The sequence below is a fragment of the Theropithecus gelada genome, chromosome 2 (assembly GCF_003255815.1).
Source record: "Theropithecus gelada isolate Dixy chromosome 2, Tgel_1.0, whole genome shotgun sequence".
Lineage (NCBI taxonomy): Eukaryota > Metazoa > Chordata > Mammalia > Primates > Cercopithecidae > Theropithecus > Theropithecus gelada.
The window spans coordinates 34,026,923-34,043,276 of record NC_037669.1 but is presented as its reverse complement, the minus strand read 5'-3'; the positions used below and the strand labels follow the sequence as shown (position 1 = coordinate 34,043,276).

Genomic DNA, 16,354 nt, shown 5'->3' with positions numbered 1-16,354 from the left:
GATAAACATTTTTTTCTTCCAATGAGAAATCTCTAGAACATTTCTGGTATTACAGAAATTTAATATTTTGTTTAACAGACCTACTACATTTACAGAAAGCCAAACACAGTACATTTTTTAAATTAAAAATGTTTTATTTGCTATTGCCTTTAACAGATTTGCTACAATAAAGGAAAGGAATATTTTTCTCAAACGTGCTAATAAGAAAAAGACCCAGGAAATTGAACAATATTGGACACAGTTTTCAGTGTTTTGGACATAAATAAACTCATGAATTTCATATGGATTCTGGAATATTTACCACTACTCCCCTAACGATGCATTTAGCATTGAACAAAAATATGAACATTTGAACAAGTCCAATCCAACACATTTCAAAACAATCAGATCCTTGGAAAACTGTTTTCCGTAAGTACCCCTTGCCATTCATGGAAGAGTTATGAGGATGCCCATGAATTTATTCATAGACATTCCCATACTACGAAAAAGAAAACCATATAGATGGGTAATATAATTTGACTATTTGTCCCAGCCCAAATCTCAGGTTGAAATGTAATCCCCAATGCTGGAGGTGGGGCCTGGTGGGAGGTGTTTGGAGCACAAAGGTGGATCCCTCATGAATGGCTTGGGCCATCCCCTTGCTGATAAGTGACTTCTTGCTCTGAGTCTTGTTCCTGCTTTTGTCATGTGATGTGCCTGCTCCCCCTTCACATTCTGCCATGATTGTAAGCTTCCTGAGGCCTCCCCAGAAACCAAGCAGATGCCAGTACTATGCTTCCTATAAAGCCTGCAGAGCTGTGAACCAATTAAACCTCTTTTCTTTACAAATTACCCAGTCTCAGGTATTTCTTTATAGCAATCCAAGAACGGCCTAATATAAAGGGCTCCCAACAAATAAAACATACAGCAGCCACAAAATAATTAGAAACAATATTAAGTAATGCCCACTAAATTTTGAACAGCAAAATATAGCATAGAAGTATAAAACAAATGTATTTCTTACCCCTACAAAAAAAAGGGGCATCTTTTTGGTTTTGTTATTGCTGTTTGTATAAAAACTATGGTGTGTGCATGTGGGTGTATGTGTATTCCTTAAAGAAAACTTGAAAAACATAGAGATAACTTAGAAAGAATCACCTTCCCCTACCAGCCTCAGGATCTCCTGATACCAATTCAATAACCATTTAAAAACCCACAGGCCAAACCTCTCTTTAGGCTCTCAGATATCCCTACTGTTGCCTGTCTCCCAGGATGACAATTAGGGCTATTAAGGTTATGACACTAATCTAAAACTTTTTGTTCTTCAAATTTTAGAGCTAGACAGTATCTTAAAAGTTCATTCATTCCTATCCATTATGCCTGTCCCTATTTATTCAGCAGGAAACAGCCATGGAGAAGTTAAGTGAATTGCCCAGGAGTCATATCTGAAGAGGATGGAGACTATCTTCTAATCGTTAGGCCAGGCAGGGCTCTGTCTAAGTGAACACATTGAGAATGAATCTTCACAAGAGATAGGGCTTCAGTTATTACGTAGTTAGACTATTAATGAGCCTGGAAGGCAGATCACAATGGATCTGCACAACCAGATGAAAGCAGCTGGGCAAACTTTTGGCTCCTAACAGGCAATTACATTGGCTCTAAAAAGAAGCTACAAATAGGCCATGTGGTCAAATGGAGGAGTGTGGCCTGGGACAGATGATCACAGGAGCAATGTTCAAGCCCACCCCACATTCCAGGGATATCCGAGCCCGGTTAAGTCACAAGAGTCATTTCTGATTGGCTGCACTGCCAGGGCAGGGTAGAAGACAAAAGTATCCAAGAGTCTCCTGAGAGTATGAAGGTGAACTAAAGGAAACCCTCAAACAAGCCAGATTTCTTCTCAAATCAACAGGCATATGTCCAGAGGCCATGCGTCTCACACCATTTCCCTTCAAGCCTCCATCCCATTCATTGGTCCCTCAGAATCTTGTCACTCCCACTTCAAGGTTGTGCCCTCACAGCTAAAGCTTTTGTCTTTGACTAAATGAATCTCTATCAACTAAAAGAATTAGTCTAGAAGTTTAAAAGGTCACAGTTCAATTCTCTCTGTTCAATCCAGGTCATTTAAGTCTTTAGAAGAAATCTCTTCACCCTCATGTGGGCAGTTTGGTACAAATATTCTTTACTTTAGCAGACCTTATATCAAAATATAAATAACTAAGGCTCAGATTATTTCTTCTTCATGTCTTCCCATCTTACAACACTGATACAGGCTCAGTGTGAAGAGTGAGACTTGTATTTGCAAGATCTCAAGATGCTTGCCTGTGGATGAGCTCTTTCAGCTGTGCCAGTTTGTCATTTTTTAGTGCCTCCCGGATGGAATGGAAAAACCCAAAGTAGTGTTCAAAGTTGTGCATCATAAGCAGGACTCCGGCCAGCAGCTCGTTGGTCACCAGCAGATGGTGGATGTATGCCCGAGTGTGATTCTTACAGCAGTAACAGGAACATCCTCTCACCAGCGGGTTAAAGTCCTCCTGGTACCTAAGACAGAAGTCACAGTGACATTCCAGAAAGTACGGAACACAAGAAATCCACAACCCCAGCTATCTATTCTGCTGGTAAAGTTACCAGTGGTTAATAACATCACTAGCAAATGTTCAGTGCTGTGCACCTGCTTAAAATGGCAATAAGGTTAAAAGTGAACAAAGAGCTGGATGCGGTGGCTCACTCCTGTAATCCCAGCATTTTGGGAGGCCGGGACAGGCGGATCACGAGGTCAGGAGTTCAAGACCAGCCTGGCCAATATGGTGAAACCCCATCTCTACTAAAAATACAAAAATTAGCCAGGCATGGTGGTGCGTGTCTGTAGTCCCAGCTACTCGGGAGGCTGAGGCAGGAAAATCACTTGAACCCGGAAGGCAGAGGTGGTGAGCTGAGATCACACCACTGCACTCCAGCCTGGACAACAGAGCGAGACTCCGTCCCAAAAAAGAAAAAAAAAGTTAACAAAGAACACAATGAGTCAGGGAGACCCTGGAGGTTTTCCCTGACTAATGCAAACTCCGAGTCTGGGGTTACGAAGGAGCATCAGAATAAATTCATGTGGTCGCTCACTCATGTTGACTACTACTAATCACATTGTAAAGGCACATAATGTTAGGAAACACATGTAAGTGTTTGACACTTAGGAGAGAAGTGAGTGACACTTCTTTCCCACTTACCACCAGAATTATTATCAAAAGACATGGTAGACTTCTACTTACACAGCTTTTTGCAGTTTACCAAACGCTTTCACATATATTGTCTCATTTAACCTTCACATTCATTCTTAGAGATAACCATTTTTATTGTCATTCTACAGAAGAAAATTACTATGGGGGTTGAGAGGGAGGGCCTGGAGCTACCCTGCATGAATTTGATTCCTGGCTTCACAACTCACTTGGGCAAGTCACAGTCACTTAACAACTCTCTGTGACTTGTTTCTCATCCATGAACCAAAGGTAATAACAGTGCCTATCTCAGACAGTTGTTACAAAGATGAAATGAATTAGTACAGTGAAAGAACTTGAACACTGCTGGGCACGTACTAAGCCTAGGCACTGCATAGGTGTTAACTTTTTTTTTTTGAGACAGGGTCTTGCTCTGTCACCCAGGCTGGAGTGCAGTGGTATAATCATAGTACACTGCAGTCTCGGACTCCTGGGTTCAAGCAACCTTGCATCTCAGCCTCCCACCACGCCCCGATAATCTGTTTTAGAGAAAAGGTTTTGCTATGTTGTTCAGGCTGGTCTTGAACTCCTGGGCTCAAGTGATCCTCCATCCTCAGCCTCCCAAAGTGCTGGGATTACAGATGTGAGCTACCATGCCTGGTCAGGTGTTACCTTTAATCAACTATTAAAAATAAGTGGATTGAGGTCAGGAGTTCAAGCCCAGCCTGGCCAACATGGTGAAACCCTGTCTCTACTGAAAATACAAAAATTAGCCAGGCATGGTGGTGCATGCCTGTAATACCAGCTACTTGGAAGGCTGAGGCAGGAGAATCGCCTGAACCCAGGCGGCGGAGGTTGCAGTGAGCCAAGATCATGCCACTGCACTCTGGCCTAGTCGACAGCGCGAGACTGTTGCAAAAAAAAAAAAAAAAAAGTGAATTGACCAGACCAAAGTCACACAGTCAAGAGCAGTGCTAGAATTTGTCTACAAATCACAAAAACTGAAAGTCTAGTGCCAATAATAATAGTATAATTTCCAATTAAATCTATAACATGAAGGGAATTTTAGTAGTAACCATTTATATTACCCTAAAAATTTAAAAACATAAATAAATCATTTGAGAGTCAGTGGATGACAGAAAAAAAAAAAAGGATAAAAGAAAAGAAAGACAAAAGCAAATCTATCTCCTTGGTTATTTTTTAAGAAGTCAAATGTGGTAGACATTACCATTTCTGACCTACAATTAAAGGAGTCCCAACAGAATATGAGTAAGAACAAGGATTTTCACATTCTTTCATGAACTCTCAAGTCTGTACTATCACTAGATAGATATAAATAAGTCACAAGCCATAGGATTTCCCTTTACATAAGACAAAAAACCCACCCTAGTACTAAAGTGAGTGCGTCAGACTCAAAGAAAAATCACTCACTGGTTCACTGATGATTACCACTTTTGACCAAATACAAAAATTACAAGACACAGGTTCAGTATCCCTAATCTGAAAATCTAAAAAGGGAAATGCTCCAAAATTCAGAACTTTTTGAGCACTAACATGATGCTCAAAGGAACTGCTCATTGGAGTATTTCAGATTTCAGATGATGGATGCTCAGCCAGGTAAGTATAATGCAAATGTTCTAAAATAAAACAACAACAACAACAATAAATCAAAGAAATCTGAAACACTTCTGGTTCCAAGCATTTTGAAGAAGGGATATTCAATTCAATCTGTATCTTAATTTGTTCTTTATAGAGATAAATATTTTATGTAAGATTTATAGCCTGTATCTAACAAAGATGTTAGGCACCCTACAATTTAAAAGTTTGTTGTGTTTTATCTTGAAATCCTTATTATGCTCTAAAGGAATAAAAGACAGCAAACAATGGATTTGGTCTAATCTGTCAGCTTTTCTAAAGCAATCATTACCTGGCTCTAGTCTTCTGACAAGACAAAGTCTACAAATTCATCTGCAGAAAATAAAGAGTTTTTTTGAAACTGAATTTGAGAAGGTCTAAATAATACCCAACTATTAATATTTTATGAAATCATAAATTGAGAATAGTCCCATAAACTTTTAAAACAGACTAAAATTCAGAAATCAGAAAGTAAAATCTAAACCTTTAAAAATTTCTTACATTTTTTCCTTCAGATTAATTTCAAATGATGTTATTTCTTGGTTGCAACCAGTTATTTCCATTTTCTTTATTTGATCCACACATTTTATTTCTTCTTGTGTTCCATTTTGTTGTAATACTGAAGGACAAACCAATAAAAAGCCTTGAATGATGATCAGATAAGAAGTGGCCATTGGAAACACTTTATTTTAGTTATTATTGCATGATCTTTGACTCTGTAATTTCACTCCTGAGAATTTATCCTAAGGAAATCACACAAGAAATGAAAAACAGCAATATGCTCCAAGACGGTCACTGTCCTCTTATCTACAACATCAAAACAATTTAGAGATTCAATAATATTTAAGCAAATTATAGTTACAAATATATAACATACAATCTTACCATCAAGAAATAATTTAAAAAATGGTTGATGGCCAGGCGTGATGGCTCATGCCTGTAATCCCAAAAGTTTGGGAGGCTAAAGCAGGAGGATTGCGTGAGGTCAGGAGTACATGACCAGCCTGGGCAACACAGCAAGACCCCATCTCTATTTAATAATAAATAAATAAACCAACAAAAGTTAACATTGGTTGTGTGTGTGTGTGTGTCGGGGGGGGGGTGGGGTTATCACTATCCCTTATCACAATGTACATGCAAATAAATTGGGCTTCGAATTACCTATATTCCAAATAGATTAAAGTAGAACATGGTTTTAATGTATGTATTCTATGTGGAGACTCTGGCCCTCTGGGGAACCCAGACTATCCAGAATTAAATGGCAACCTGAATTGTTCCCTTCAACTTTCTGCTTTAAGAAGAAACATTCCTTGCACTGCAAAAGAAACACCAGCTACTCTACAAAAAGCCAACTGCCTGAAACAGGGACAAGTAGTTAAGGGGTATTTTGAGAACAAATGATAACAAATCTCAGTGTTGGTCCCAGGAGAAGGACAGGTGGTCTTAGGAGGGTAATTTTATCAAGGTCAAAGGAATAAGAGAAGCAACCTGAGCACTGGGCACAGAGCTGTCATAATTTTGTTCTCATAAATATGCATGCTGATGCGGGAAACCATAATGAAGCCCTCAGCTGGCTGCAGTGACTCATACCTGTAATCCCAGCACTTTGGGAGGCTAAGGCAGGAGGGTCGCCTGAGGTCAGGAGTGCACAACCAGCCTGGGCAACACAGCAAGACCCTGTCTCTGCAAAAAATTTAAAAATTGGCCAAGCATGGTGGCATGCACCTGTAGTCCCAGCCTACAAGGTGGCATGCACCTCCTAGTACTCGGGAGGCTGAGGTGGGAGGATGGCTTGTGCCCATTAAAGTTAAACAAATTAAACTTTACCAAGCAGTTCAAAGGTTTTCTTATAATTTCCATCACAATTCACTCTGAATGTTCTTTTTTCAGGAGTTCGAGGCTGTAGCGAGCCATAATCACACCACTGCACACTCCAGCCTGGGCAACAGAGTGAGACCCTATTTCTGAAAAAAATTTTTTTAAGCTCTGACATTTTGGAAAACTCTTGTCATTTGGGAGAACTGGTGTCAAGTAATTTCTTTGGAATTCTCAGTATGTAAGTGGCAAAGTACTTTAATTTACCACACACACACAGTTAATAATACTTTGTTTAAACATTCAAACTATTTTCTTTTTCCTAATCATGAAGAAACTTGGCTTTCTCTGGCCAAAAATGACCTTGTTCATTACAGAGAACTCAAATCAGATTCTTTTTAGAGCTTTGCATATTCCTGGTACTGAATGACTAACAGTTACCTCTATTCTGGTGGAAATAATTCAGTTTGTAAATGCAGATGTGAAAATTTATAGTGTTAATGGTATACCTAGCCACATACATTATGTTCTGGTCTGTCTAAAAGGACAGTAAAATTGATCTCCTATATATTTAAGAATTTGATCAACTTGATTTATTTTGTTTCCAGAGTAATTCTATTTAGATTAATGGTTAAGCTGCTTCATAAAAGTATAACATCTGAATGAAATTTAGTTACCCGTGAGGAATAAAAATGAACTTTTAAGGAAGTTTTGGGTCCTATTTAAATTTAAGGTTGACGTGGTTAAGGAAAAGTTCCAAAGACAGCAGGAAAAGGAAAGGAAAGGCCATTTCTCAAAGTCAGAGGGAAGACTGCACGGAGACACTCTCCTGAAAACCCACTTCAAGCAACTCTAGCCCAAAGTCTATACCCCAGCTCCTTTTGTACCTCCAGTTAAGTGTTAGAATCTGAAACTGACTTTCTTAACTTCTGGAAAACTAAAGAATAAAAGAAAATGGCAGTCCTTGAAAGCAACATTAGCAGAGGAAAACAGCTTTCAAAGCCTGGTGTATTAAAAAAAAAAAAAAAGAAAGAAAAACCACCAAAATGTAAGAAGTAACACTAGGATCAGAGGATCATGAGTCTCCCTGTATTTTAATAGCATAAGGTTTGCAAAGAAAAGACAAAAACTCTTTTGTGAGAAAATAAGTTAACTTTAACCAAGCAGTTCAAAGGTTTTCTTATGATTTTCATCACAATTCACTCTGAATGTTCTTTTTTCAGGCTGTTAACAGAGGAGGTTTTGTCTTTCTTGGTTCTGTTCACTATAAAATCACATCCTAATATTGATGAGCTACACGTATAGTATTAAGTACCTGGATTTGTGTGCCAACATGCCAGGGCACACAGATAAGAAACAAAGATGTAGTTTTGTAAAAGGCTGGCTTTATATATACATATTTCTGTCTTGTGACTCAAGCCAAAAATTAATAGGAAATGGAAGAAACTTAAGGATAAAAGATAAACTTCAAAAGACTTACGTATCTCTTCGGTATTCAGCTGGTAATCAAAACTGAAAGTCAGGGCACCTCCCCGCTCTGTTACTTGATAAGGGAAAAAACTCTCAAATAAGTCCACTCCTCTTTCAATACACTTGAGCACCTCATCTGGCCGACCAATACCAGATATGAGCCTGTAAAAGTAACAATAAGAACAGTGACATGAGGACGATGCAAGGAAGGAAATCAGAAAGTCCTTTTAATGGACAAGGCACCAAAAAAAAAAAAAATAATAATGAAAAACACCAATCACGGTTAGAGTGGCAGGCAGTAGACAGAAACATGTAGTAGAAAGAACATACGGCTTTGGAGTCAGAAAAACTGGGGCTTGAATACTAGCTCTGTCATTTATGTATTTGCTGTGTCACTTTGGAAAGATTACTTAACTTCTCTGAGTTTTAGTTTTCTAATCTTAAAAACAAGAGCAAATAACATATACCCCCACAGAATCGTTCCGAGAATTAATGAGATATTTGAGAAAGCACATAGTATAGTTTCTTTTTTTTTTTTTTTGAGAGGGATTCTCACTCTTGTTGCCCAGGCTGAATGCAATGGCGTAATCTCAGCTCATTGAAACCTCCGCCTCCTAGGAGCAATTCTCCTGCCTCAGCCTCCCTAGTAGCTGGGATTACAGGCACCTGCCACCATACCTAGCCAATTTTTATATTTGTAGTAGAGATGGGGTTTCACCATGTTGGCCAGGCTGGTCTCGAACTCCTGACCTCAGGTGATCCGCCCACCTTGGCCTCCCAAAGTGCTGGGATTACAGGTGTGAGCCACTGCACCCGGCCCATAGTATAGTTTCTGATCTCAGAGAGAAGTTCAAAGAAGGTTAGGTTAGTTTCCTTTCAACTATCATCCTTTCTGAACAACCTCCCTAGTCATAAACTAAAATTTATAGCCTATTCACTATATAGATTTTTTAGGAGTGCAAAGCTGTGTGCTTTATTTCTTGCTGCAATATTGTGCTTGTTTTAACTGTATTTTGCCTATAATTTTTCATAATTGGTACAATAAAGACATTTTACTCTACTATATCCCTCATAAGTTAATTTATAAAGCAACTCTCGCTGTCAGGATTTCACCTCTGGCCATAGGATCTAAGAATCTAGTTGGCTTTCTTTATATTTTCTCCATTAATAAAAAGTCTGCACTGTGGAATGAGATGGTGTTTTCCAAGGTACAGGTTTAGCATCCTTAATCCGAAAATCTGAAATCCAAAATGCTCCCAAATCTGAAACTTTTTGAGCGCCAACATGACACTGAAAGGAAATGCTCACCAGAGAGTTTTGGATTTTGGACTTTCAAATTAGGGGTGCCCAGCCAGTATGTACCCTGCAAATATTCCAAGATCTGAAAAAATCCAAAATCTCAAGCACTTCTGGTCCCTAGCATTTTGGATAAAGGATACTCAACCTGTAATAGGTAAGGCATTCTAAGACTATTAATGGCACTCAGCTAGGTTTTGCCACTCCATGAAAACAGATGTGGAGATGCACTAAATCACGGCTGACTGGCTGGCTGCTGCTCTTTTTTATGTTTGTTTTTCTACCTATAGCCCCTTTCTATGAACTGGCACAGAAATGCAAAGAAAAGCCTCATGTAATATTAAATAAGCAGAACTCTTAAATATATGCTGGTTTTCTTGACTACAGTTTCCTTCAAGTAATGTAATATTTTAGAACTCCCATCCAACTGAAGCTGGCATTTCTACACACTGATAGAAAGAAAAACAATCCAGCTTTCAAATTCAGTAACAGACATCTGTGAGCACTTAACAGGAAGAAGTCCAGAAAATGTCTAGAAATACTAGTGCTGAAGTGTTATGTGCACCAGAGTGAAACAAGTACAGGAGAGGGAGCAATGAACACAAAAGAACTAGGTAAAATTGGGGGTCAAAGGTTGGCTGAGGTGATGGAAATACCTTGTTCTGGGTAGTGTTTACACAAGTGTAGACATGTGAAAATTAATTGAGCTGTATGTATGATTCATGTGCTTTCCTCTAAGCTGTACCTGAATCTTTAAAAAGGTAGTAAAATCACGCCTGTAATCCCAGCACTTTGGGAGGTCAAGGCGGGCGGATCACCTGAGGTCGGGAATTCGAGACCAGCCTGACAACAAGGAGAAACCCTGTCTCTACTAAAAATACAAAATTAGCCGGGTGTGGTGGTGCATGCCTGTAATCCCAGCTACTTGGGAGGCTGAGGCAGAAGAATCACTTGAACCCAGGAGGCAGAGGTTGCGGTGAGCCAAGATCATGCCATTGCACTCCAGCCTGGGCAACAAGAGCAAAACTCCGTCTCAAAAAAAAAAGTAGTAAAATTACATATATTATATACTAACCAACTAAAGGAGTGTAGAGCAGCACACCACAACCAAACTTCTTAATATACATGCAGGAAAAAAGCATGAATATTCACATTGAGATAACAAACCATTACAAAAAATGTGGGTAGCCTAATACGACATCAGCTGCATTCAGAAACTCAGAATTTGTAGCTTCAAATCTTGCAGATCATCTTTTCTTACCAGCACAAGGTGAATTCTGCAATTTATGGAAATGTAAGAACCAATCCTACTAGGGTTGTCAGTCCCCTTAATTTCAAAAATTGACACCACTCACTACCAGCCTCAAATCTAAGAGCTTCTTAAGTTCTTGTTGGTGGAACTCATCTTCATCCCACTAATCATCCCATATCTGTCCTCAACTTTCCTCAGTTTAAACCAGAGTTCCGTATGACTTTATACTTGGTCTCCACATACCATGTTATAATGAAGAGACAACAATATTTGTAGTTGGCAAAAGAATGAGGGGAAACACTATAATACTTGCTCTCGCTTAGGAGGATCAAATAACATAATTCACATGGCAGTTATCCTCTACTCTACATTCTGAAATCAAGGCCAGGACAGCCTTCATAGAAACTCCCCTTACAGTCTGCCTCAGTGCCTCAGCAGACTCAGCCCAGAAAGGACATAATCAAAACATCAAAAACATGCCCATGCACAGACACTATGTAATACACAATTAGCCAGCACTCCTGTCCTGCATCCCATGAGGCCAGCCTGTGTCCTAACTGAACTGGCCTTGGTTTGTCCTCCGGCAGCTCTGCAGTGACTGATGACAGTAAGCACAGTCTAGTCTCCAGGGTTGTTGGATTTCCTTGAAAACCATCCAGAAGGAAGCCCCCTACGGGCCGCTTGGCTGTCTCTCGTGCTGACCTCAGCCTCTCTTCCATCACATCTCCACCTTCAATCACTCCAATGATCACACTCTTCTGAAGAACCTGAGTTAAAAAAGGATGACATGTTTTTAACCATTTTCAGTATCAGAGACCTTTGTTTAAATGAACCTTACATGGAAGTTCAATGTATAGAAGAGACCTCAGTGAAGCTGCTGCAGTTGAAGCATTAAGGGGCATGGTGCTCCCTTCTCCCTAAGAACCTTTAGGGCTCTGAGGAACATACTTTGAAAAACATACTTTACCCATCAGGTAAGAAAAGACTTAGGAAAAAGATGCATTCAACATATGTAGTCTTGTTCTGGCTTAGATTAAATTAGATCAGGTGCAGTGGCTCAAGCCTGTAATCCCAGCACTTTGGGAGGCCGAAGTAGGAGGATCATTTGAGCCCAGGATTTTTTTTTTTTTTGAGACAGAGTCTCGCTCTGTCGCCCAGGCTGGAGTGCAGTGGCCGGATCTCAGCTCACTGCAAGCTCTGCCTCCCGGGTTCACGCCATTCTCCTGCCTCAGCCTCCCGAGTAGCTGGGACTACAGGCGCCCGCCACCTCGCCCGGCTAATTTTTTTGTATTTTTTTAGTAGAGACGGGGTTTCACCGTGTTAGCCAGGATGGTCTCGATCTCCTGACCTCGTGATCCACCCATCTCGGCCTCCCAAAGTGCTGGGATTACAGGCTTGAGCCACCGTGCCCAGCCGAGCCCAGGATTTTAAGACCAGCCTGGGCAACACAGTGAGACCTCGTCTCTACAAAAAATAAAAAAAGCAAAATTAGCTGGGCATGGTGGCTTGTGCCTGTAGTCCCAGCTATTCGGGAGGCTGAGGTGAGAGGATGGCTTGAGCCCGGGAGGGGAAGGTTGCAGTAAGCTGAAACTGTGCCACTGCATTCCATCCAGGGTAACAGAGTGAGACCTTGTTTCAGTAAAAAAATGTAAATAAATAAATAAAGTGTACACTAAACAGGGACAAGAGGAAAAGGACAAATGAAGAGTTTTAATTTGTGTAATGACTATCCAGGCCTGCTTTAGACTACCTCCAAGCCTCTTAGCTAGAGATAACTTTAGGAACTCAGAAACTGTTGAGACAACTGACTATCCACTCACAAACCAACAAAATAAAGACCACTACTACACACCATCCTCACAACACAAATTCAATGGACCTAATAGCTAAACATAAAAAATATAGTTACACAAGTTTTAGAAGAATATGTTGAATATTTTTACAATCTTGGGGTAAGGAAGGCCTTCCTAAACAAGCTAAAGCTTACAGGAAAAGGTTGACAAGTTTGAGTACAAAAACTTGCCAGGCATGACGGCTCACATCTGTAATCCCAGCACTTTGGGAGGCCAAAGCGGGTGGATCATCTGAGGTCAGGAGTTTGAGACCAGCCTGGCCAACATTGCAAAACCCCATCTCTACTAAAAATACGAAAATTAGCCGGATGTGGTGGCATGCATCTGTGGTCCCAGCTACTCGGGAGGCTGAAGTGGGAGAATCGCTTGAGCCCAGGAGGAGGAGCTTGCGCTGAGCCGAGATCGTGCCACTGCACTCCAGCCTGGATGACAGGGCAAGGGGCTGTCTCAAAAAAAAAAAAAAAAAAAAAAAATCAGTAAAACTTCTCTAGTAAAATACACCATCAACAAAGGCAAAGGAGAACTTACTCTTACTCTTTGGAGGAATATTTAAATATCTACAGCATAAAATGAGCTCCAACAAATCCTCTAAAGAAATGAATGATAACCTCATAGAAATCTAGGTACAATATGTAAATATGAAATTCAGAAAAATAAATGTGAATGCCCTATACACATATGAAGAACTACTAAACCTCGTTAGTAAGGTAATGCAAAATCGGAAACAACGAGATACCATTTTTGTCCATATAATAACAAAAAGGTTAAAACACAGATAACAACAGAGTAGAAGTGAAACTGTAAGGGAAATGACACTTACACACCCTGATAAACACAGAGAAAAATCAGTTCAACCTCTTAGGAAGGAAAGTGGGCAGCACTTATAGAAATGTCGATGCTTTTATCTATGGATCCTAAAATTCCATGTCTAACAATCTCTCCTATACTCATTCACATGTGCCAAGGTTTATTTACAAAGATGTTTAGAATAATGAAAAACTGGCAACAACTTACGTGTGTATCCATAGAGGAAAGGCTTATGTAAATCATAATATATACACAGTATGGCTTCCTATGCAGTTGTTTAAAAAGAATGCAGTACATATAGCAATATATGCAGCGATAGAAAAAGAGTTTCAGGATATTGTTAAATGAAAAACAAGCAAATTGCTGAATATATGATCATACTCATGTAATACAGCCATGTATATCTATATATTAATTATGTGTATGTAATTGCAAAAAATAAGTTTTGCAAGCAAATATACAAATCAACAATGGCTCTCCAGTAGAAGAAAGGGATAGAGAGGAGGCCTGGAACACTGTGAAGAGAGAATTTCACTCCTTAGTTTAAGCAGGAGGGACATAATCAGACTATTCCTCCAGAAAGAACACTTTGGCTGCCGTGTGAAGAATAAATTAAAGGTGAGTATGATTGAAGAATGGAATAGCAGACAACTTTAATGATCCAGGTGAAAGATGAGATGACCTGGACTAAGGCAGTGGCCGTGTGGATGAAGAGGAAAGATAAAACTTGAAACCTCATCAGGAAGTAGGATCAACATAACTTGACTGATTAGTCATCCAAGGAGAGGATAAAGACAAAGTCTCAAATGACTCCTGGCTCCTGTTTTGCAAGTCCAGGGAGATGGTGATAAGAGCAAAAGGCAGGGACTCCTAGAAAAATAATGGATGAGGCAAGATGATTACTCCGTTCTGCGTGTTCTGAGTTTGAGGAATCAGCAGGATGTCCAAATGGCAATCTTAATTCAGCCACTGAACCTAAATGAACCTAAAGGTATGGGTGATACAAACATGAGTGATACAAACATGATTGCCCAGGCTAGAATGGCAGACACCTGCCATGATACTACAACTCTCCACTCCTGATTTGACAGCAGATGTGACTAACAGATGACTCTCTTCTTGCTGCACCCGACCACCTCGGACGAAACCCATTCGCCATCCCTAACCCAGGTAATATATGGAAAAGAAAAGAAAGCCAAAAATTGAATCTTGGAGAGCTTCAATATTGAAGGGCATTCAGAATAAGAGCAGCCAGTGAATAAGACAGGGAGGGAATCATGGGAAAAGATGTATGCAGATACACAAAGCAGAGAGTTACACAGGCCTGCCTGCTTACATGACTAGCATGACTATTTGGGAAACTCCCTTTCCTGGGTGTAAGAAGCACGATCATATAATTTATTATCTAAAATGGAACACTTAAGAATGCGGGGGGCATTGTTTAATAATCATGTCAAGACAATAATAAAGGATATGGAAAGGGACTACACATTTGACCAATAAATATGCAGAAGTAAGGCCGGGCGCGGTGACTCACGTCTATAATCCCAGCACTTTGGGAGGCAAATCACAAAGTCAGGGGTTCGAGACCAGCCTGGCCAACATAGTGAAACCCCATCTCTACTAAAAATACAAAAATTAGCCAGGTGTGGTGGCGTGCACCTGTAGTCTTAGCTACTGAGGAAGTTGAGGCAGGAGGAATCGCTTGAACCTGGGAGAGAGAAGTTGCAGTGAGCCAAGATTACACCACTGCACTCCAGCCTGGGCGACAAGAACAAAACTCCATCTCAAAAAAACAAACGAAACAAAAAAAAACCCCACAAATATGCAGAAGTAATATGAAATGATGAGGCTGATTGCAACAACATAGATGAGGGACTTGAGGGTCATCTGACCTTTCTAATAATCATCTTTGTCACACTCCCTGTCCTGCTTTCTACTTACCCAAACATCACTAGTCCTACAAAGATAATGACTGGCTCAAAACAATTACTAGCAAGCCACCAACACTAACTGCCCAGACCCTCAGCAATGTCCCCACACCAAACTCCTGTTACCTATACTGTGAATTCTATTCAGAATAACTGTTTCCTCTAATTATTTCATTTATATTAACTTTATTAGCTAAATTGTATTTTTATTGCTAAATTCAATACAATGATGTTCTTCAAACTCAATGTGCTTTGCCATAGTGGGATGTGATGATCGCTCAGGATTATCCACATACATGATCTCAGATATTAAAATTCCTTTGATCACTATCTTCTGTTCCCTCATCTCTACTGTTCTCTGAATCCTTTTCCAACTTAATTAACTCTGCTGTCAGTATCCCTGATTTACCACTACAGCTTCATCTTCCTCACCCCATCATAACCATTCACCATGAGCAAACATTTACTGAGGGCTTACTATGTGTCAGATGAAACCCATTTGCCATCCCTAACCCAGGCAATATATGGAGAAGAAAAGAAAGCCAAAAGCTGAATCTTGGAGAGCTTCAATACTGAAGGGCATTCAGAATAAGAGGAGCCAGTGAATAAGACAGGGAAGGCATTCTGCTGCATGATGAAGATACCCAATTACACACAGAAACTGAGCTTAAAGAGGCCACAGTTTAATAAAGACAAACACATAAAGAAATCATTGAAATACAATATGATTGGGGCTAAAATATAGCTACATACTAATTAAAGAGGTAGCAAAGAATGAATTGAATTCCCTGGAAGTATCAGGAACCAGTTCTATAGAATGAAAGGTGGCACTCTGGGAGGCCAAGGTGGGTGGATCACCTGAGATCAGAAGTTCAAGACCAGTCTGACCAACATGGTGAAACCTCGTCTCAGCTAAAAATAAGCTAAAGATACAAAAATTAGCCAGACATGGTGGTGCATTCCTGTAACCCCCACTACTTGGGAGGCTGAGGCAGGAGAATTGCTTGAACCTGGGAGGTGGAGGTTGCAGTGAGCCAAAACTGCCCCACTGCTCTCTAGCCTGGGCAACAGAGTAAGAATGTGTCTCAAAAAAAAAAAAAAAAAAAA

General features: G+C 40.1%; 1 protein-coding gene across 4 annotated transcripts in view; it reads right to left on the bottom strand.

Moving 5' to 3' along the window:
* Positions 1-119: 119 nt before the first annotated feature.
* QTRT2 (queuine tRNA-ribosyltransferase accessory subunit 2) overlaps positions 120-16,354 on the bottom strand; it is a 79,981-nt gene continuing 63,746 nt past the window's right edge. For all 4 annotated transcript variants that reach the window (XM_025376448.1, XM_025376449.1, XM_025376450.1 and 1 more), the window contains 4 exons: positions 11,224-11,423; positions 8,119-8,270; positions 5,325-5,442; positions 120-2,520 (listed from right to left, as the gene is read on the bottom strand). In XM_025376448.1, coding sequence (XP_025232233.1) covers positions 2,289-2,520; positions 5,325-5,442; positions 8,119-8,270; positions 11,224-11,423 — 702 coding nt within the window. In that variant the 3' untranslated portion in view covers positions 120-2,288. The remainder of the gene's footprint in view (positions 2,521-5,324; positions 5,443-8,118; positions 8,271-11,223; positions 11,424-16,354) is intronic.